Source organism: Megalobrama amblycephala, linkage group LG17 (genome assembly GCF_018812025.1).
Source record: "Megalobrama amblycephala isolate DHTTF-2021 linkage group LG17, ASM1881202v1, whole genome shotgun sequence".
NCBI lineage: Eukaryota > Metazoa > Chordata > Actinopteri > Cypriniformes > Xenocyprididae > Megalobrama > Megalobrama amblycephala.
The window spans coordinates 33,257,724-33,280,604 of NC_063060.1; the positions used below are offsets into that span (position 1 = coordinate 33,257,724).

Below are 22,881 nucleotides of genomic sequence, written 5' to 3' on the forward strand. Positions count from 1 at the left end.
ATGCACTGTAGCCGATTACATTTATCTTTGCATTTTAACCTTTAATCTCAGCATTTATTTGCTTTGGCTGATTCCAAGGGCGTAGATTTGGTTTCAACTTTGGGGGGGTTGAACGTTGGTATGGTTGTATTGTATTGGGGGGGTTGTAACTGATGGCTTTGAATATTGGGGGGGTTACCTCCACCCACACCCCCCACAAACTACGCCCCTGGCTGATTCTGTACCAAAGCTAAATTGATCAAAACACGAAACATGTCGCAAAAAACATTTTAAAATAAGGTTTCATTTATTAAAATGAACTAACAATGTTTTATCTTTAAATATTATTTAAAGACCCGAACCAACATGAATGTAACATTCTAAAGTGTTACCAAAATGTCTCTAAATAATCATATAAAAGCTTATTTGCTATATGCACCTCTCTTTCACTGCTGTGCTCTCACACAGACAATTACCTCAGAACTTGTGTCAGTCTGTCCTCTGCTCTTCATGGGGTTTCTTCTGTCACCATATCCCATCATGCATTTCTTATGTCAATGCTTTGTGCATAGCCAATCAATATGCTGAACAATAGGACAAAACAAGCCAAAAACACACTATGATTCATTTTAGATGATAGCTATCAAGGTTTTGGTGATATAAGAACACTCAAAAAGAATAGCTGTCACACAATGGCGTTTTTCCATCAATTATATCTTACCTTGTCATGCAGCAAACTGCAAGTGGTTTGTGCTTCACCCTCATGAGGGTGAGATAAGTGGCTGGTAGGATATTGTATATTCTGATAGGAAATACAATATTTCACAGCTGAGAGGTTAAGTGTGCGTCTGAAGAACCCGCCATTGGTGAACCTCAGCAAAATAAAGCATTATATGTTATATAGGTAAGCTGAATTTTAAAGTGATAAATTTAAGGCAACAAATACGGTTTAAAAAAAAAAAAAACAATCGCTGCATGTGTGACCAATCTGCATCATAAAACTTTACAGTGCATGTAATTCTCATTGCCAAGAATAATGACCTCTTAAAAACATCATTGACTTTCTCATTGTGTGCTTATAATTTCTGGTTAAAATGCTTAGCGCTCTTCCATGATCATGTGTGTCAAAAATGATATTCATAAATTCAGGAATATCTGGCTGCACAAATGTCCTCAGACTAAAAATAGCATCTGATCAGTGTTTCCCTGACTACAACCCCACTGTAAATGGCTTTAAGACTTATACAGAGATGAGCAAATATGTGTTTTAAGGGCTCCGATCTCAGAGATTGTATGGTGACCGAGTGACATCAACATGACTGGTGGTTTTACCGCTTTGCTTATAAACGCTTATTGATCAGTTTGTTCTCTTTGAAACACAAAGACTCACCAGATTCAACATTTTATAAATTATGTTTAATCATATATATGTACACATAGACCCACAATTAAAAGTACTTGCCATTATTACTTTGATTGCTCGTCTTTTAACACCCATCAATGTGCAGATTTTGTTTCTGGTTTAATTTGGTTGAATAAACAGCCTGAGGTACAATCAACTGAAAGTTCACTCATAAAATCATATAAAATGCTGTTGTTGTTTTTTTTACAATTTTTGTCGGTTTAATTTTAAAATTTACCCAATGAAATATAAAACTCATTTATAAGCATTCACAGAAACCATAAATGGTTTCATTATAGCTGTCAAAGTGTTTTATCTTAGTCTTTTTTTGTTATGTTTTTTTAATTATCAAGCTACAGCTATAATGCTCTTAGAGGGTGATTAAAATCAAAACATGATTAAAAGTAAGAATTTCCCATCACAAAACCTTAAAGAAAAAGAAAACAGAAACCAGTGTGTGCATTGTGCAAATGTGTGCAACGACATCGCATTGAGAACAGGGAAGCACTGTGTTTAAAATTCTGTCTGCCTCTCAGCACGTGGTTAAAATAGTCAGCACAGGTTAAATGAACAAAGTAAAATGTCTTCACTTCTTGCGAAGGACCTTGTCACCCAGTGGCACGTCATCCATGAGTTTCTGCAGATGTGAGGTAAAGAAAGAGTTTGATAACTGTACCAAAAATAGGTCATGCTTATAGACTGAAGAAAGGACAGCATCAGCCCACCTTAAGCAGTCTGGCATAGTATGCTCTCTCATCTTCTCCTTCCCCCTGTGACACATCCACATGGTATCTCCTGCAGGCCACAATCAGCTCATCATGAGCGTAAAGGAGGGCGGGGTCGATAGAATGTCCGTTAATGAGGCTGACAAGGTATTCTCGATAATGCTTCCTGAAACACAACACTATTTTAATTACGTCTAAAAAGTAGGGAGAGGCATGTGTCATTTTTTCTTGTCAAGTAGACTATCATATTTCTTCTATTTACAGCATCAGATGTCTTTGGCCATTGCAACGCATCTTGCTGTTTTTCCAGTGTCTCATCAATCCCACTTATGACTATACAGATTGTGGTCAAAATTCAAACATGATTACAATTTCAGGTCACATTTGATCTTCCTAATTGTTCACTCACAATGTGACAATTTAAATGTTTTATTGCATATTAGCATTTGCACTAGTTGCCAAGTATATAGGGTATGCATCGACGTCACTTTCCCGCCGAAAACGCGCTCCCTCAGCTGGACTGAGTGGCAAAAGAACCTGCTGCGTGACTGGATTTAACAGGGGAAACTGCGAAAACGCGAGTAAAACTAACGAATTACACTAAAGGTTGGAATTGAATGTGTTCCTTACAACTTGTCAAATAAACCTAATCCATGGATATTGACATGCAGCCTGGAGTCGTGTTTCCTGACATTTATATGTGCCCGATTTCGATGGCGGGGAGACACAAAGCAAATCTGCCTGTGAATATTTTATATAACTACAATATCGGTAGGTTTAAATCCGCGTAATCACTTATATCAATGTTATATCATCATATTGTCCAGCCCTAAAACATATATAGTTTTATAGTATAGTTTTTGTCAGTGTTGTTTATTTAAAAACACCCAATTATGCAGAATATAAGATGGTAATATATAACAATACAATATATACGGTATGATTTTACCTCAAAATCCAATAATTTGACACAAAATGATAACTAAAACATCTTTCTCTGCCTGGAGTCGAGCTGTTTCTGTGAAATGCAGTGATCCATTTGCTTTTTTCCCTGTTGCTTTCTGCAGTTTTTAAATATATACCTCAGGGTTTGTGTCAAAGCTATTTGTACAGTCAGTCACAAAGCTCTTTCACGTTTTGGATGTGTTTTGTGTGTTTTTCGCGACATACACGGCGAAAACCAATGCTGCTGCTCAAGGGGCTCGCACACTGGACGCGAAGCTCAGCGCCGCGACACGTCTTTCAAATTCGAACGCATTGTTTTATATTTTTTTCTGAGTCGTAGCTGGGCGCCGCGGACAGGCGCCGAATGTCGCCGCCGGTGTGCGTACACTAGTTCTAAAACAATGCGTTCGAATTTTAAAGACGTGGCGATGCGCTGAGCTTCGCGTCCGGTGTGCGAGCCCCTTCAGTCTTTTGCCACTCAGTGGCCGTGACCGCAGTCGTAACGGTCGACGGTGACGTCACGTGCATACCCTCTATTTAAAAATGTGTTGGAGCTTGTATCATAATGGGTTACTTCACCCCAAAATGAAAATTTGGTCGCTAATTACTCACCCTCATGCCGTTCCAAACCTGTGAGAGTTTTGTTCATCTTCGGAACACAAATGAAGATCTTTTTGATGAAATCTGACAGCATTCTATTCCTCTATAGACTGCCTTTGCAACTTGATCTTTGACGCTTCAAAAAGTTCATAAAGAGATCGGAAAACTAATCCATATGAATAGAGCGATTTTGTCTAAATTTTCTAAAGAGACTCGATCGCTTTATATGATGAACAGATTTAATTTAGGCTTTTACTCGCATATAAACCTTGATCAGCGAACATAAGCAAAAGCTCAACTGAACCTGAATGACGCATGAAAACAAACCTCTTGCGGAAACTCAAACATGCTGCATAACCAGTGACATTCATTCTCGTGTGTTACGCAGCATGTTCGAGCTTCCAGAAGAGGTTTGTTCTTGTACATCATTCAAGTTCGGTTAAGCATCTGTTTTTAGCCGGGGGTGGGACTTGGATGCTGAACATGCTGATTGGTTGAGTTCATGCAGCATTTTGATTGGTTGACTCCACGCAGCATTTTATTTCAACCACCAGTAAGAGTTGTTTGCTATTCAAATCAACAATGGAGTTTAAAAAATACGACCGATGGACCGACGACAAGGTTCTTCACGGTACTTTTGACTGCAATGGAAACGCAGACAGCAACAGGTCTGGGGGAAAAAAGTTCCTGGGACAAATTGTTTCAGCTAATTACAGTGGAAACATGGCTTAAGTTTGCTGATAAAGGTTTATATGTGAGTGAGAGCCTAAATTAAATGTGTTCATCATAAAAAGTGATTGAGTCTCTTCAGAAAATTTGGACTAAACCGCTCGATCCATACGGATTAGCTTTATGATCTCTTTATGAACTTTTTGAAACATTAAAGATCAAGTTGCAAAGGCAATCTATAGAAGGACAGAATGCTGTCAGATTTCACCAAAAAGGTCTTCATTTATGTTCCGAAGATGAACGAAAGTCTTACAGGTGTGGAACAACATGAGGGTGAGTAATTAATGACAGAATTTTCATTTTGGGGTGAACTAATCCTTTAAAGAGTGCTGTAGGAATGAATCCTAAAGCCAAAAAATTAGTTTGCATTGTCATTGGGTTTTTTGTTAAATGGGTTTTTGGTTAAATGCCTGAAATAAAGTTTGTGAATTTCAAATTTATTCTACAATGTAAAATACATCAGCAATACCCCACTTCAACATGTTTGTGTATTGTTACTGAATTTTGATTAGTGTGAAATGTTATAGAGTTAAATCACGCAATTGGGTTGTGATTTTTTTGAGTACTCAGGTACTTTTTCTAATCCCTACAAGACAACGGCAATGCCAACAAAACTGAGATGAGTTTGAGAGATTTGAGAGTACAGGGAGAAGTCAACATGGTAACAACCATGTTACTCACTCGCAGAGTCCCGCCTGTCCCGGCTGAGTCTGAGCCCCACACGGCGAATCAGTCGGACGAGGCCCTTCATCTTTCTGCTCAATCACTCCGCACACACCTGATGCAAATAACGCAAGGATGCATTTTGGAAAAAGGCAGTTTTGGAGGGAGATATTTTCAGTAAAGAGAAGTGGAACAGAGTGTGAAATAAAGCTGTAAGGAGTAGGTGTATGTGTGTGTTTGACAACGATTTCATGGTACAAATATAGCCTTGGTCTGAGAAGCGGTAATTGGATGGCTGTTTTTGTAGGAAAACAGTGCATTGCTTTATGATGCTCAGCTTTTAGGCTTTCATTACTGTAAAAGCGATTTTGTTCCACTGGGCAGTTGAGATAAAGAGTGAAATTGGAAGCAAACTAGACTTTAAGACAGAGACAGACAAATTATATGAAGAGACAGACACAGACAAACAGATTACAGAAGCACTAAGGGGGAAATATGGCCACATAGTCAGAATTAACCAAACAAATAAAGCTTTAATAAGACATACCAGTCTGTGCTCCTGTTGCAGTGTCAGTATTGTAGTTCACCGCCTTTTTCTGAGGAAACAAGTATTCAAAATAAAAACGATAGAGATGAGAAGTGATTTTTCACAACCAACCTTGGCACACAAGTGGTGTGCGTGTGGATGTGTAGGAGGAAATGTGCGTGCCTGTATTAAAGCGAGAGTGTGTGTGTACCTGCAGCAAGGCCTGAAGCCTGGCAGGCTCCCAGTCTCGGAGGTAGAAGAGGCAGTCTCTGGGGTGATGGGCATGCAGACCTGTCACAGTACACTGGTTCACTGCACACTTCTGCCAGAGAAGGAGTGAGAAAGAGTGTGAGAAAAAAAAAGTGGATGAATAAAAAGAAAAGAAGAAACTGTGCTCCGGAGAAGGCTGCTACTTTTAGCCCAACTGTAGCTGGATTCAAACTGAATATCACAGTTACATACACTGCCGTATAACATGTACATAAAGCTACAAATAGACACAAACAATCCTAGGACAACAAGACGAGACAGGAACTCACTGAGTGGAAGGGGTTGTTACATCCACTGCAGAACTGATACCTGCACTGGGAACAACTGAAGTGCATACAGCCGCCCCTGGCCAGAGCATACTGGAACCTACAGTTAGGACAAGCTGCAAAACAGACATAAAGATCAGTAGATAAAAGCACTGCATGACCGAAAGAATGGGCTGTGTGACAGTTTTTCCCACCTTATACTGAGGATATTTACATTTGCATTCGGATAAAAACATGAAAACATAATTTACATAGTCAAGCAGTCTGTGTTTGTCTATTGTCAAGAATATAATTAAACTGACTACTGTAAAATATGAACAATTTATGCAGAAATCCTTGTAAATCCAAGGCATCCTTTTCCTGTTCTGTAACTGTTAACAAATACACAGCCATACATGGCAACATAAAACTAAAACAAATGTTCCATAAATCCTTTGTATATACTGCATTTAAATGTACATATTTGTATATAAATTGATATATTTATAAGGCTGAATTGTGACAGCCTTATAAATATTTCAATTTAAATTCGAGTACTCGATTTAAAAAAAAAAAATCCTCGATTGCAATTTACCCGTGTCAAACAGCCGGCAAAATACCGGAAGTGGCGCATTCCACGGACGAGAGCGCGATTTCAAAATAAAAGTTCAAACCCTTGCTCTGAGTTTGCATGTTTTGATGTTCACAAATTCTTGTTCAAGAAATTGCAGTGGCTGTAGCATTTCTACCTTAGAGAAGTGGCCAAATATTAGAGATTAAGTGAACATTTGAATGAAATGTCATTAGGATTTGACCTGCTATAAAGTGTAACAACATCAGGCCGCTGGCGCCCTCTGCAGGCATTTGTTATAATACATAATGTAATGTAACTTAAAGGGTTACTTCACCCAAAAATGAAATTTCTGTCATTAATTACTCAGTGACCTTTGTTCATCTTTGGAACACAAATTAATATATTCTGATGAAATCCAAGAGGTTTTTTTATCCTCCATTGAAAGCAATGAAATTACCACATTCAATGTCCAGAAAGGTACTAAAGACATCTTTAAAGGTGCCGTAGAACGTGTTTTCAAAAGATCTAATATAAGTCTAAGGTGTCCCCTGAATGTGTCTGTGAAGTTTCAGCTCAAAATACCCCATAGATTTTTTTTAATTCATTTTTTTAACTGCCTATTTTGGGGCATCATTAAATATGTGCCGATTCAGGCTGCGGCCCCTTTAAATTCTCGTGCTCCCCGCCCCCGGAGCTCGCGCTTGCCTTAAACAGCATAAGCAAAGTTCACACAGCTAATATAACCCTCAAAATGGACCTTTACAAAGTGTTCATCATGCAGCATGTCTAATCGTGTAAGTATGGTATTTATTTGGATGTTTACATTTGATTCTGAATGAGTTTGATAGTGCTCTGTGGCTAAAGCTAACATTACACACTGTTGGAGAGATTTATAAAGAATGAAGTTGTGTTTATGAATTATACAGACTGCAAGTGTTTAAAAAATGAAAATAACAGTCTTGTCTCCGTGAATACAGTAAGAAACGATGGTAACTTTAACCACATTTAACAGCACATTATCAACATGCTAACGAAACATTTAGAAAGACAATTTCCAATATCACTAAAAATATCATGATATCATGGATCATGTCAGTTATTATTGCTCCATCTGCCATTTTTCACTATTGTCCTTGCTTGCTTACCTAGTCTGATGATTCATCTGTGCACATCCAGTCGTTAATACTGCCTGCCCTTGTCTAATGCCTTGAATATGAGCTGGCATATGGAAATATCGGGGGCGTACATATTAATGATCCTGACTGTTACGTAACAGTCGGTGTTATGTTGAAATTCGCCTGTTCTTCGGAGGTCTTTTAAACAAATGAGATTTATATAAGGAGGAGGAAACAATGGTGTTTAAGACTCACTGTATGTCATTTCCATGTACTGAACTCTTGTTATTCAACTATGCCAAGGTAAATTCAATTTTTAATTCTAGGCCACCTTTAAAATAGTCCATGTGACCACAGTGGTTCAACCTTAATGTTATGAAGCAATGAGAATACTTTTTCTGTGCAAAAACCAAACATAATGACTTTATTCAACAAATTCGTCTCTCCCCTGTCATCCTTCCACGCTACTACGGTGCAAAGCTTCCGTGTTTATGCCCAAACGCTGATATGTCAATACTGAGCCGGTGTTCTGACGTAGAACCTGGAAGCGCTGCAACATAAATAGCATAGCAGAATGACAAGAGAGACAAATTTGTTGAATAAGGTCGTTGTTTTTGTTTTGGCGCACAAAAAGTATTCTCGTCAAACCCTTTAAGATGATTCTTTATATGTATATTATGTATTTTAACAGTGTTCTATAAAACCATATGATTACTTGCATTTGATGCTTTATTTGAATCAAATATTCTTGCCTCATTGTCATTTTAAAGACATAGGTCTATTTTTATTACCACAAAAATATCCAATTACCCATTATATATATTAACTCATTGATTTTTATTTATTTGCCTATTTATTGCACCACTCAATGACAGACAGATCTGACAGGTTTCTAGAGAAGCTCAAAAGGCGACTCACTGATCCCATTGTCACGCAGGTATCCAGCCAAACCCTGCCTCTGGTACTCAGGGTCATTCTCTCGCTTCCACAGCTGAAACTGCTCACATGAGAGCCCCACGTGCTGCGGCTCCCACTGCAGAGAGAGACAGAGAGCAAGACACTCACTACCATCATTCAGTGGAGGATTTGTTCATTTTTAATTAATGAATAATATCAATTAAGGTGATAGCATCTAAGTTGATATAAATATATACAAAATACACCTTAATGTATAGTAAAAAACACTGTAATAACAGCAGCATTACACTAAATATTCAAATAAAGAAGAACGAAAATGCTCCATAGGGACATAAGTCAGTTCCACAAAACAATTCACCATAATGAATCTTTGACTTTCTTTTATTGCACATACATATGAGAGTGTTTGTTTCGGATGAATGATTTACTACAATGAATCAGACTTTACGTCATTACACGTACATATGAGAGAATTCGTTTTGGATACACCGAATCAGTTTTTCTCTCATTACATATAAATAGTTTGTTTCAGATTTGATGGAAAACGTAATCTGTTATTGCAAACGCGACACTATTTTAAAGCTGCTGACTACTGTCATACTGCTGAAAAACATAGGCGAGTTGATAGTGTCGCTACTTTGAATTACTCCCCAACACTAACGCTCATCTCCAATATTCATGCAAGGTCACCGCAAATCTGTTTCTTGCTTTGTGAAAATGCTTACCGGTTTTTTGCATTGAGCGCAGAAGCTTTTCCTGCACTGCATACAGGTGACCTTGAGTTGATCACCGTCATAGATGAAGCCATATGAGCACTGTGGGAATGAGATAAGAGTAAAAGAGATGCACAAGTTGCAAACATAAAGACACCTCACATCATGCACCTCTTTTCAGCTCACTGTAAAATGCTCTAGAATGAAACTACAGCTGTTCGAGTACGAAAGTGCTATCTCTGAGACAGTAAGGAAGTGCAGTGTCACTCACATGGCTGCACCACAGGAACTTCGGGTCCTTGATGAGAGCCTGCTCAGTAAGCTTCTTGTGGAAGAGATCATACACGTCTGCTTCAAGACAATCCCTGAGCTGGGAAGTCATGCACACACACACACGATTGTTTCAGATATCAGAGTTAGTAGCTTGAAGCCCAGTTAAGTCCCACTGCTGAACTGACCATCTTTATTTTTTGCTCTTTTGCAGTACCTGTATGTCCAGAGTGGAGAAGTAGCTGTTAAGGTGCTCAGGGTCATTGATGTCAGGCTCTGTGCAGACAGGACACACCATGTCTCTGATGTGCTTGTCCCTCACCGCTATGGTGAAATGCTGCTTGAAACACCCACAGCACACAGAGCACTGGCACGATGTCAGCGACTGCATCTAAAACAGAAAAATACACCAAAAAATAGACTCCTGACTCAATGTAAGGTGCTTTCACACATATATTTGCCAAAAATGTAATAGCATTTCCATTTAGAGCTCATTTGTGAAAAGGACCCAGTAAGACTGGGCTCCATGCAATATAAACTGTTTAAAAAGTAGAAATTTTTCAAAATGTTTTCTACAGAAGAAATAAAGTCAGGTTTGGAACAACACAATGGCAAGTAAATGATCACTTGAGGATGATTTTTTGGGTGATTTATCCCGTTAAAGCCGCGCACACACTTAACGATTGTAAGGCTGATTATGAATGTAAATTGATACTTATGGCTGATCGCGCTCAAACGCGTCCAGTCAGAGCCAGTTGCGTTCAGTCTGCGATTACAGTCGGTGTTCAAATTCCATGTGTGAGTATATAAATCAGCTCAAGTCGAAGGAAACAATCGGTATGTGTGTTCAGTTCAGTCTTAGAATGTTTCAGCTAATCGTTAGGTGTGTCCCCGGCTTAAAGGGATAACCCACCCAAAAATGAAAATTCTGTTGCCCGCATGTTGTTTCAATATTGGTAACCAAACTGTTGCTGATCCCACTGACTTCAATAGTAGTCAATAGTTCAATAGTAGCCTAATGGTAAGAGAGTCAGACTGTTAACTCAAAGGTTGCAGATTCGATTCTCATTATCGTCAGGAAATGACTGAGATGCCCTTGAGCAAACCACCTAACCCCAACTGCAACCAACCCCGGGCACCACAGCAAAATGGTTGCCCATTGCTCTGGGTGTGTGTGTCCACAGTAAGCAGTGTGCTCACTACTCACTAGTCCTAATGTGCGTGCACTTTCACTAAAAGTGCAAGATTCAGAGCCTATCATAAAGGAGGAGCTGATGCAAAGTACCTTGCTGTGGGGAAAAACCGACAGGCAGATGGGGCATTCCTTGTTCAGCACGCGGCGAATGAAGTCCCGGTCGGGTGATTCACGCACGGCCTGAACCACGTCCTCCAGTGTGTATGTAGCTGAAGGGTCCCGCAGCAAAGACAGAACCAGCTCACAGCGCCCCCAGCTGGGTAGCTCAAACACCGCAAGCAGTCTACGGCAAACATGCTTAACACAGACAGAGGATAAGTAACTTTAGTAATGTTTGATAACATAACATTCAGTTTACTACTGACCACCTTGAATATCTTCGGCAGCCAGCATTATGCAATAAGTTAAGGATAAAAAAAAAAAAAAATGATCACATAAAACATGATAAAGAATAAACTGCAAAGACTGTTTGGCACATCAAGTGGTGAGAATTAAAGCAATGCTGTTGTCTCAGTGAAGCTGCATTATGGTAAAAGGCCAGTCACCTGTTTATCTGGATGGTTGATGTCAATGGGGGGCTCTGGTTCGTCGCTCCACATGCGCTGATGGAATGGCTCCAGTAAAGGGCGCTGCAGCAGAACGAGAGCCCCCCTCACATCCCCTCCGCTCTGCCTCAGGGCTTCTTCACAGCGGGTCACATCATTAAAGCCCAGAGAGCCAAGCTCTTTTACCTAACAAACAGAAACAGACAAAATGTCATATTTACTTAGAATACACGGATTTGCCATTTCGGCCTATATGGATAAGCTTATAAATATGTTCATGTTATGGCCAATAACCTGGATATATTAAGTATTAATTATATAAAAAGGTATTTTATGCCATTAAAATGTAAAATTTTAATTATATTAATTTTCAAAATAAATACAAATAAAACACTAAAAACTAGGAATCACAACATTATAATGTACAATATGGAAAATGGTTATTCATTTTGAGATCTAATAAAGATCATTTATTTAAATATAAAGTCTTACCAAAATATAATTACTTGACACAGCTTGACAAAGTTTCTGCAAGCAATTTCAGCTGTCTTTTCCCCCCATCCCTTCAATTGTATTGTTAGCATTTTAAAGTTACACCACTGACTATTTTGAAAGATCTATAAACACAAATAAAATCCTCAAAATTAAAAGTCATATATAGTCAATCAGTACTTCTCTTTACTATGACTGGATGCACAAGGATGGATTGTCAAGAACTCACTTTAACTCTGCGGTTTCTGAGAGCCTGTCTGACAGCCTTCTCATTATCGCCCCCTGCTGTCAGCCAGGCCCGTTTGGCTTCTGCTCTGGACAAGGGCACAGCATTGCTCTTTTGCCCATCCTGGCCATCGTTCCCCCCTGAAGAATTTGTTTGTGCATTGGGTTCTTGCTGACAGGACGCAGCCATCACACAGATCTCGTCGAGCACATGCGGGAGCTCTGCCTTCAGCCAATCATACGGCATTACGTTACTGTTTCCCGACACACACATGCTGGTATACACCTCCTCTGGGCTCACTCCTTTCTTCTCTCCCTCCTGAGAAAAGACAGAGACAATAAGGATGCTTGTAAGATTCTGAGAATGATGCCCAGGCTACAACGACGATACAAACTCAGACTTACACGAATGAGCTGAATAAGTTTAAGCCCTTCCTCCCTCATCAGTCTTTGCCTTTTCAAATCAGGGTCCTCAGTGGGCATGACTTTAGGTGTGGCTGAAAGTGGCGTAACGTCCTTGACTGGTGAGAGTGGGAGGGGCTTAGAGGGTGATGGGGCAGGTTCTGATTTTGAAAGACAACACATTTCGCATACGGTTGATGGTGTGTGGTTGACGTACGTACAAAACTGGCAAACCCACTAAATGAGAGAAGAAAAAAAAAAAGGAGTCAAAACAGGAACCTGTATTCAGTATAAAACTCAGCATGATGCTCATTTCATTTGCAATGACATATCAGAATGTGCTAGTCAGTTAATGAATGTTAAATATATGCATAGATTAAAAGTGATGTGTTTTAAGTTGTACACCACTAGCGGCATAAAACAGATCTAAGTTTATAAAGCTGAACTGCCTATTTAATGAACATTGGAGGAGTGTTTACATTACTTTTTGCAACATGGATCATTTAATTAACACAGAAATTATACACTTTAAAATACACTGTGTTCCAAATTATTATGCAAGTGACATCAGTAGGAATTCAGATTTCAGTTTATCTAAGAAAGTGTTTGTTTGTTTGTTTATCCATGTCTTTTTAGATAACTGGTATCAATCTCAGACAAAATAATTTGCCAGGTCTACTTAGGTAAATGGAAACCCTACTTAGAGGTTGTTCCACATTATTAAGTAAGTCACAGTTCTCATGCAATATGGGGAGGAAGAAAGATCTTTCTGAAGATGAAAAGCATGAAATTGTGCAATGTTGTGCAAAAGGCATGAAAACAACTAATATTGTGTGAAAACTGAATGGAGATTATCGAATTATCATAAGATTTGTGAGTGCTTTAGAGCACAGCAGAACTCGGTCAGATAAAGGCTTAAGGAAAGTTTCTGTCAGACAAGTTAATTGTATTAAAAGGGCAGCTATAAAAAAGCCAGTGTTGAGTAGCAAACAGGTATTTGAAGCTGCTGGTGTCTCTGGAGTCTTGAGAACCTCTCCATGCAGGCTGGCAGTTATGTGTAAAATTGCATTTTAGTCACCTCTAACCAAACCTGACAAAGAGAAACATTTACAGTGGGTGTAGAAATACATTTTCAAACATTTTTATTGCTGTGGTGTTTTTTGCAGCATTGGATAGCACATAGTGAATAGTATTTCAGAAGGCACTATCCTCCTTTTTATACCATAGCTGAAAATGGCCAGTTATGAACTTCACATATCTTGATGAAGTCATTTTGACACCCTCAGAGACCTTCCTTCCTTCTTTACGCACAACTGCCAGCCAGCATTTTTATATATATATATATATATATATATATATATATATATATATATATATATATATATATATATATATATATATATATATATATATAGCTTCCCTTTTAATACAATACATTTTTTGAAAGGAGCTTTCCTTAATAAGCCTTTATCTGACCAAGTTCTGCTGTGCTCTAAATCACTCACAAATCTTATGATAATTCGATAATCTCCATTCAGTTTTCACACAATATTAGTTGTTTTCATGCCTTTTGCACAACATTACACCATTTCATGCTTTTCATCTTCAGAAAGATCTTTCTTCCTCCCCATATTGCATGAAAACTGTGACTTCCTTAATAATGTGGAACAACCTCTAAGTAGGGTTTCCATTTACCCAAGTAGACCTGGCAAATTATTTTGTCTGAGACTGATACCAGTTATCTAAAAAGACATGGATAAATAAACAAACACTTTCTTAGAAAAACTAAAATCTGAGAGTTTATTGTACTGAAATCCTACTGATATGTCACTTGCATAATAATTTGGAACACAGTGTAGTGTTAAGATAACATTGTCCTGAAACAAAACCAGGAAATTGCATCTGGAATGTACTGGATAGCGGCACCTGGCTGTCCAGTAGTCCTGTGGCAGAGGGGGTCGGACGTGAGGGTGCGACAGGAGGTCGGGTGGCCAGACGGGGGCGATCACACACCTCGCATAGAATGCTGCTGCCTGCATTCACCACTGTACAGCTTTTACACTGCCACTCTAATTGGCAAAAGTGATACACAAAACACCAGAATTAACACAATGATATTCAAATGTAGATGTTTATTTGTTAGTTTGAATGACCAACTTGATATTTCAAAAGGCCAAGCAGGATAGATAGTCCATTTAGTTTTGAAAAAGTGACAGTAAAAAAAAAAAAGGAATGTACATACTAACCAGATATTGTAGAAGGCTGTGATGGCTCCTCTTGTAGAGATGGAGCAGAAGAGGACAGACGGGGTCGTTCACAGGTCTCACACAAAACCTGCTGCATCGTATTTACTGTAGTGCAGTATTTACACTGCCATGTTGACAGTGATGAGCTAAGGAAAGAAATAAAGACATGCAGATTTGTTTAACAAAATCCTCTACACAAACATGTTCTCTCAACCTTTTAGATTGCTCAGTGCTAACCTGAGCCGTTTTATGGCTTTTGAGGAAGTCACAGGGATCCTGATGTGTGTGGACCGTCCTGAATGGGAGTGATACAATCGGTCACATTCTGTGCACAGCCGCTGAGTGCAGGTGGGGCAGTGAGCAGATACTGGAAAGATGCCACATATGGTGCAGCTTTCTGCAAAGCAATTGGAAATCAGTGAAATGGAATGGAAACAATAAAAGTGGACACTCACAATAAAAGATATTCATTAAAAGCAAAGCCAGGGCTGATAAACAAGATGTCTTTACCAGTTTGTTTAGAGGGCACTAGAGAAGAGAGAGCAAGAGCTTGACTGAATGGAGATTTAGGCTGAGGAGGAGTAGACACAGATGAGGGAGGTTGTTTTTCCCATGGTTTCTCACTAGGAGAGAAGGCAACTGCATCTGTGCTGATTCCCTCATCATCCTGTACAGACAATTATATGAACAATGTGTTTAAGTGACCTGCAAAAAAGCTAAGAAATCTAAAAGAAACACTTTCCTCTAAATGTGGTAAGATGTTTTTGAAAGAAGTCTCTTAAACTGACCAAGGCTGCATTAATCTGATTAATTTTTACAAACTGATTTCAATGCATTTAAAAAAATTAATTTATTCCTGTGATGCCAAAGCTCAATTTTCAGCAGCCATTACCCCAGTCTTCAGTGTCACACGATCCTTCAGAAATCATTCTAATATGCTGATTGGTGCTCAAGAAAATGTTGAAAACAGTTGTGCTGCTTAATATTTCTGTTACATTTTTCCGGGATTCTTTCATGAGTAGAAAGTTCAAAAGACATTTATTTGAAATATAATTTTTTTTGTAACATTATACATTAAATGTCTTTACTGTCACTTTAGATCAAATTAAAAGTCATTCATTTATAGAAAAAAAAAACTGTACCTGCACAGTGAGGGAGGGAATAAGTCTTTCAAAAAACTCTGGATGAGGATGGGTACCCTACAGAAAAGGAAAAAACTCTATATGTGAGCTTAGCGTTCATTTGTCATGAACTCATTATATGCTTATACTTTACAGCCTCAGACCTTGATTAGCATGTCAAGCTCCATACGGAGGCACATGACCTCAAGAGTCACTGACGCCACCTTGCCAACATCTGGCTGGACAACATCATCAGGAAAGCTCAAACCATCTTGCTGCTGATTGGTGTAGCCGTACAGGTTAAGTACTGCTCTGCCACCCTAAAAAAAGATAAATAATAGTAATTGCAGATATTTTGAATGGTTTACAAAACAAGCCTCATCATTTTATCCACCACACACCTGAATAGAGTCTACGGTCGTCCTGAAGACAGGGTTGTTGTACTTGACTGTACGCCAGTACTTCGGCCTGTTGGGGTTGGTAAGATTGGAACCATACTTCTCTAAGATGTTAAGAGCAGTGGAAAGTTTCTGTAGGAGGCTGAGGGACTAAAAGGATTAGAAGATATTAATGTACAACAGAATAGTATGAGCACAAATACATTACAACCTAAAAACAACAACAGTTGGTAAAAATGAACTAGGAAGATATGTTATGTGCATACAAATGAGTGGAAACAGGACCAATTCTTATGAAACACATGAGGAAACGGTGACAGATTACCCAGCGCTATGCATTATTATGCGCTTTATGTTAGTCATTCACACTGCCAATATAACCCCATTCATTCCTACTATATATATATATATATATATATATATATATATATATATATATATATATATATATATATATATATATACGCCCCGGGCTGTTAATACCATAGAAAAATACCCCGAATGATCAGATATGACCAAATTCTTGATACTTCTCAGCTGCACACTATTATGCACTTCTCTGTTTGTTGTTAGGATGATAAAAAGTTTAAAATGATGTTTAGGCAGGTATGTCTAAGCGGTCTAACAGCATTTGTCAATGTCCAAATGATTGAGATGGCCAACCAAATAAAAAAAGCTAATTTTTCCATTAATGTAATATTGATTCACGGTACATTCTTTATCCATAAATGTAAGTGTATGAAGACAAAACCTTACAACTCTGTGGTTAAAAGTGATTTTTCTTTGTATTTTCTTTGATATTTTGCATCATTAAATTGTATGGAGAGTACACAGGCCTGCAAATTTGTTGGGATGATAAAAGTTGGTTTACTGGAAGATGAATGGAAACACCCTTCAGCTTTAACAGTGAAAGAGTACGGGGTAAGATGTAAAAGTAGCCCGTTTTATGATAGAAATGTTACTTTATCGTAATATCCACTACTTGACTTTTTGTCAATGTTTATGGTCACTACGTGCAAGTGTTTGGTTCATAAAAGGTCAAACGTTTGCTTCCTGATCTACAATCATACACTCATTGGATTGCTGAGGAAAATGAATCATTACACCAGCTCTCACCTCATTCCTGTTATTTCCACAACCGTTCTCCGTCAGCATGCTTTCAGCAGCTATGTTGCGATATTTGCTGGAGGGTGGGAGAGGGATGTTGGCCATGGCTGCCACTCTTGCCCTCATCTCCTGGGCAGAACCTGGAGTAGATAAGCTGCCTTCCGCATTTACCCTCACCTCCTCCAGCTGATCACTGAGAGAGGCCATAGCTGAAAGTGAAAGTCAACAAAGCTTTAAAACACACAAGTCCTGAATTACTTGTAACCATTGTTTCTCATGCCAAAGCATCAGGAAACAAAGTAACTACACTGTAGTTAGGTTTATAGTTAAAGTTTAGTGGCATTTAACAAGGTTGCTTGCTGATTTATCATGTCTGAAGCATAAACAAGTCAACAACACGTCTGTTGATTCACTTGTTAAACATACGGGGTCATTTTCTCGTTTATTTGCAGTTAATGCTAAAATTTCATAGATATAAATGACTGTCACGTCATTTAAATAACCTGTATGGATGTTTTTCACCATATTCATGTTAGCTAAAACGCTAGCAGTCTAGTGAATGGAAAGTGAAACCATAACAACTCACACGAAGCTTATTAGCTACCCCATTCTTCCAAATGAAATATCAATTTCTGGATATACTGATGTTTTACGGTCTTAGTTGTTATTTGTATAACCTGTACAGACAGACGTGTTTACATATTGATATAAAAGATATACCTTTGGTTTAAAGCGTCTGCTACTATTGAATAGTCGTACGCTAGCAGGCTAATGCTTAGGAAATACCGTCAAAAACTCGTCAGCGACATTACAGAGAAACGTCTAGATGAGTCTCTGTTAATACTGTGAAGTCAACTATCTTAAGTATTTTATGAGCTGTCGATGAATATTAACATACTTACCGCGTATTGACAGTGCAGCAGCGTTTTCATTCACTCATTCGTAAAATTGAAACACACACACCCGCATAGAGGCGCTGTGAGGACGCCCGAACTGCATTTCATCAACAAAACAAATCTTGTAAATGGATACATGAGTACAAAACAAAAGAGGGATGAATGACTGACAAGAAGAGTTACCGAAATGTAAAAAGAAGTGTCATAACAGAAAATACGTTTGAGTCGTGTGAAATTTAATTGTAATACCAAACAAATCACACTGTGGGATATATTAAGCAACATTGTAATAATAATATGATAGTTATTTTATATGTGAGATGTAAGAGGCATAACTTTAAACTGCTTATGGTAATGACAACCGACGTGAGCGTTTTGCTGAATATAGGACAAATTGGGTACACCTGCTCCCTGCAATTTGATTGCATTAACGTGGATCTCTGGAAACAGGCATGATCTATAAATTTGTAGTGCAAAGCTTTAAAGACAGAGTTAGTCGCTCTCGCTCTATACACATTTAAGTCCACTTTGTCACTTTCACATCTAAGGTTAGTCGTTTTTGTATTGTAAAAGTAGGCTACGTTTGACAGTACTATTACATGCCTGTTTATTTTAAGATGACCTTGCCCTTTTCTGATGTTGTTTGGCCTAATCTATCAAAGTTCTGCACGTTTTACAGTATTGCGGTGTTTTGTATCCTGTACTGTCTTTCTTCGTCTCCTCACAAGAAATGGAAGGTAATATCCTCAAACTTCTGTCTTACCAAAGGAAAGTTTTTGACTGCTTTTTGATGGTGTGTGTGGCCCTATGTTGTGGGGACTTTATTTTGAGTGTGTGTGTTTGTACTTCTCGTACTTCTCATCTGGACAGGCGAGGAGACCACCTTACACCAGATGATGATATTATCATTATTTATTGTACAGTTAAATCCGTTAATGTAATCCCTGGAACTCAAACCCTTGACATTGGCATTGCTAGTTCCTCTGAGCTACAGGAACACTGAAATTATCTATATATCTGGCAAATACTTCTTGGTGAAATACTTTGTTGTTGTTTTTTTTTTTTTTTTTTTTTAGGCATAAACAACACTTCACAATCAATGGGAGTTGGGCAACCTCACCATCCAGTAAACCACACTAGACCTTTCTTCTATGTTCAGCCACCATCTCAGCCTTATTTCATGTATCAATGGCCCATGAATCCATATGGCCACTATGGCTTTCCAGGGCCAGGTAAGTTTTGTCTGTTTTATGAAGCATTGCTTATTGTTGAAGATTTCCACTTATAATTTTCTTTTTTTTTTCTTCTAGCTTTGCACTTTGGCCGTCCTTACATGGCCCCTTATCAGTTTATGCAGTATCCTGGGTATGTGGTTCCACATGCACCCATGCAGCCAATCGATTACAGAAGAATCAACCCCCATTATCCTTCTGTTGCATCTTATGACTTGCGCGTCCGCCACCACGTTCAACACGCAGGGATGCACCGGGAGACTGCCTGTTCTGAGGTCCAAACAGATCCTAGTGATTCAGTCAACAAACTGATAGACAAAATTGAGAGTCTCAAGGCCTGTGAACAAGGTGGTGACAAGGGGCAAGTGGTCTCCTCTACCCCTGATGTAGTGCAGAGAGATAAGTTGGCCTGTTTAAATGAAGACTCTAAGTTGGAGCTTGCCTCTCAGGAAGGCAAGGAAGAGCAGGTCAATCAGGTCACAAGGCCCACAACCTACAGTGACTCTGCGTATGATGCAGAGTCTAGCCAGGGTAGACTGGATGAATGTGTGTTGTCAGATGTGCTGCCCCTTGACAGTTCTTCTGTCCACGAGGAAGAGGATGCCAATGAGGAAGATGACCAACAGAGTGTTGCTGATGAAATGTGCTGCCAAAATGGGAAGTCTGTAGCCAGTGCAACTGGCAATGTGTTTTGTAGTGGTGTCGAAATCACTGCAGATCCAACAGAGAGCCACGACTTTGAGAAACCGGATGACGAGCAGGTGCAGAATATAGTGTTGACTGATGCTGCTGTAGTTATGGAACCTCTTATAAAGCTCTCTGAAGACTTTGACCTGCCGTATCAAATACTTCGCCTGCCCTGCAATAAGACAACAACTGGCCTCAGTCTTGAACGAGAGATTGACCCACTTGTTTACTTTGATTCTCCATCTACTCTGTTGCCGCCACAAAACTATCTCTCCTCAATTGGAGGCGCATATTCCTACAGCTACTACCCTCAGGTGACCCAAGAGCGCCAGAGTGTCTTGAGTCCATCCATAGATGAACTCTCCTCCAGAGATGAAATGTTCTCCACTGATGTAGAGGATCTTGATCTTGTTCCAGGACACGTGTATGTGGGTGGTGGCAGGCTGGCTGAAAGTGGCGTGCCCATTCGTTCCCGAAAAGAGCTCTTGAGCATGGAGAAAACTTGCTCGGTCTGCCAGAAAACATGCGTGTGCTGCGGGTCAAGCTTGCAGGATGAGGTAGGAATGTGTAAGATGGCTGAGCACAGCCATCTTGAGAGGAATGAGGTGTCTGATCAAGATTGCGAGTATGACCTTGAAGGAGAGGTGCGGAGTAACTGCGAGTCTCCGAGAGTTTCCAAGAGGAAGTGTTGTAGTAGGCATGCACTACCCTCTTGTGGGCATCACTGTGCCAAACACAGACACAGGAAGCTGCTGTGCGAGGGCCAAGAGAGCTGTGATCTACGTGAGCAGGCTCGGGTGCATCCCAAAGGAGAGTTTTGTGAGGAGTATGGTGCTCTGGCTAAAGCAGATAAGAGAATTCAAAAGGGTGCCTTGTGCAGGCCTTGTAATGGTAAGGGTTTTTTTTTTTTTTTTTCTCCCCCATTTAAATTCTAATGGTGTCAGGTGGTTAGCTCATGTAAAAATATTTTTAGAACGACGGCGAGAGGGTGTTGTGTCTGACCAAGAGAATTGGGCAAGTTGTGGTGCCAAACCAAGGTCTTGGAGACAAGTTGGTGGACCTCAAGATCAAGGTAGGATGTCTTTATTTCTATATTACATAAAACACTTAAAATGTTGACATCTATGCATGCCTAGATGTCTAAAGTCTTCTGAATTTATTCACTTCAAGTGTCAAGTATGCTTTGTCACTTAAACTGTTCTTTTTTTTTTTTTTAACTTCTAAAGGGAGAACTCCATTGAGAAGGCCGACTTGTAAGACAATCCACCAGCAAAGGCCAAGAAGTGAATACGATGACTATGATGAGACCGAATTTACCTACTGCCAGAGGGGCAGAGGTGAGTTTAGGGTTTTAAACAAGTTAAATTTTCTTCTGAATCTTTTTATTTGTGCAACATCTTTGTCCCATCAGGTGCTATGAAGAAAAGAGGCACACGATACTAAACCACTATGCACTGCTGTAATACTTAATGTATTACCCTAAACTTGTGTAAAATGCGCACTTCACTATGAATGTACACATGGACACTGTTCTTGACTGTATGTAACTGAAAAGTATGACAGTGATGTACACCTTGCTGCATTTCCAGTGCTCAAGTTGACTTTTTCTATTTTGGGTGCAATGCATTCATCTTAATATTACGCTGAGACTGCTCTCATTGGACCAGGCCTTGACCCATGCCTACAAGGCCTCTTTCTCATGTTCCTTGATCTGGGAGGTGTAGATCTTGTCTGGTAAGGGCTCTGAATTTCTGCATGGTCAAGGTCCGGCCCACTGAGACGGTTTCAAAACATTTTGACACTGGAGATGCAGCCGGTTTAAGGGGTGATGCAAAAGGAAAAAAAAAAGGGAGGATGAGAAATAAAGTGGACAATTCTGCAGTTTGGCCACTCTTAGTACAGATGTCTTTTGTTTTTATTACTGTGACATTTTTATACATCAGTGTAATGTTGACATGCAAAACTCCATTTAGCTGTACAGTGTTATTGTGTCATTAAAGTCTTGGCATTGCACTTGACCTGTGTCCAGTAAGTGGGTTTTTTTTTTTTTTTTTTTTTTTTTTGTCCCCTTCCCCTTTTTTTAGAAACACATGACCATCCTGTCCATGTGTTTCTAATTTGAGGGTCACATCCTTAGTCTGGACTTCCATGATTCCAGCATCTGTTAGTTGTGAACTTTGGGGAAAAACTGTAGTCTAATGCTGTGTTGTTGGTCTACCTTTCCCCAAATACACAAAATGGTGTTTGTGTGCAAATGTGGGCTTGTGAGGTCCTCACTTTTCAAATTTCCTGACTAATAGTGATACCTGTTGAACTGATTTAGTGAAGTGGACTTCACTAGTTTAAAAAGGCTTATTAGATTAGTCAAATGTATAGCCTACATGATGGCTGCCCTGAGTATAACTGCCCATATTTATATTTACAGAAGGAACTGAAATTGTCAATCACTATATTTACCCAAAAAAAAAGTTTGCCCAAATGTCAGACTGCATTCTCCATTTGATTTTTATATTTCAGTGTTGCAAGCGATACGTTATGTCACTTTGAATGACAGCTTTGACATTAATAGTCCGTTTTGATGGCTTCCTCTAAATTTAATCTTACTTTGCCCAGAGGAGTGGTATAGAAATGGATAAACAACTTGTCATGCAACACAGTTTT

The 22,881-nt window shown here is 39.2% G+C and overlaps 2 protein-coding genes and 1 long non-coding RNA gene across 4 annotated transcripts in view; 1 reads left to right on the top strand and 2 right to left on the bottom strand.

Moving 5' to 3' along the window:
• The window catches only part of LOC125251686, a 258,619-nt gene extending 240,797 nt beyond the window's left edge, over positions 1-17,822 (bottom strand). The window contains exon 1 of the long non-coding RNA XR_007181064.1: positions 17,805-17,822. This is a non-coding gene — a long non-coding RNA (uncharacterized LOC125251686). The remainder of the gene's footprint in view (positions 1-17,804) is intronic.
• On the bottom strand, positions 1,374-18,511 carry LOC125251677 (E3 ubiquitin-protein ligase RNF31). 2 transcript variants are annotated; one of them, XM_048164759.1, is made up of 24 exons: positions 18,485-18,511; positions 18,308-18,398; positions 17,415-17,614; positions 16,302-16,448; positions 16,065-16,220; positions 15,922-15,978; positions 15,290-15,446; positions 15,017-15,176; positions 14,780-14,925; positions 14,460-14,602; positions 12,537-12,770; positions 12,136-12,450; positions 11,415-11,600; positions 10,960-11,166; positions 9,892-10,065; positions 9,676-9,774; positions 9,417-9,506; positions 8,692-8,806; positions 6,109-6,221; positions 5,781-5,891; positions 5,591-5,639; positions 5,062-5,158; positions 2,107-2,272; positions 1,374-2,018 (listed from the first exon to the last, which is right to left on the bottom strand). In XM_048164759.1, the coding sequence occupies exons 3-24, from the start codon at positions 17,610-17,612 to the stop codon at positions 1,968-1,970; spliced, it is 3,171 nt and encodes a 1,056-aa protein (XP_048020716.1). In that variant the 5' UTR covers positions 17,613-17,614; positions 18,308-18,398; positions 18,485-18,511; the 3' UTR covers positions 1,374-1,967. The 2 variants fall into 2 exon arrangements, with proteins under 2 accessions (XP_048020716.1, XP_048020715.1); XM_048164758.1 differs by lacking the exon at positions 18,485-18,511 and having other exon boundaries at positions 18,308-18,411.
• Positions 18,509-22,238, top strand: buc (bucky ball). Its single transcript, XM_048164763.1, has 7 exons — positions 18,509-18,849; positions 18,981-19,038; positions 19,378-19,533; positions 19,612-21,111; positions 21,194-21,292; positions 21,447-21,557; positions 21,632-22,238. Exons 2-7 carry the CDS (start codon positions 19,032-19,034, stop codon positions 21,661-21,663), a joined length of 1,905 nt encoding a protein of 634 aa, XP_048020720.1. The 5' UTR covers positions 18,509-18,849; positions 18,981-19,031; the 3' UTR covers positions 21,664-22,238.
• The last annotated feature ends 643 nt before the right edge of the window (positions 22,239-22,881 follow it).

Excerpts from the sequence above, each read along its gene's own strand:
- LOC125251677 (XM_048164759.1), bottom strand. The coding sequence starts at position 17,612 with ATGGCCTCTCTCAGTGATCAGCTGGAGGAGGTGAGGGTAAATGCGGAA. Across the intron at positions 16,449-17,414 it reads GTGGAAATAACAGGAATGAG|TCCCTCAGCCTCCTACAGAA; the intron begins GTGAGAGCTGGT and ends TAATCCTTTTAG. Across the intron at positions 9,507-9,675 it reads AGTTCCTGTGGTGCAGCCAT|TGCTCATATGGCTTCATCTA; the intron begins GTGAGTGACACT and ends TCATTCCCACAG.
- buc (XM_048164763.1), top strand. Across the intron at positions 19,534-19,611 it reads CTATGGCTTTCCAGGGCCAG|CTTTGCACTTTGGCCGTCCT; the intron begins GTAAGTTTTGTC and ends TTTTTCTTCTAG. Across the intron at positions 21,112-21,193 it reads CTTGTGCAGGCCTTGTAATG|AACGACGGCGAGAGGGTGTT; the intron begins GTAAGGGTTTTT and ends AAATATTTTTAG.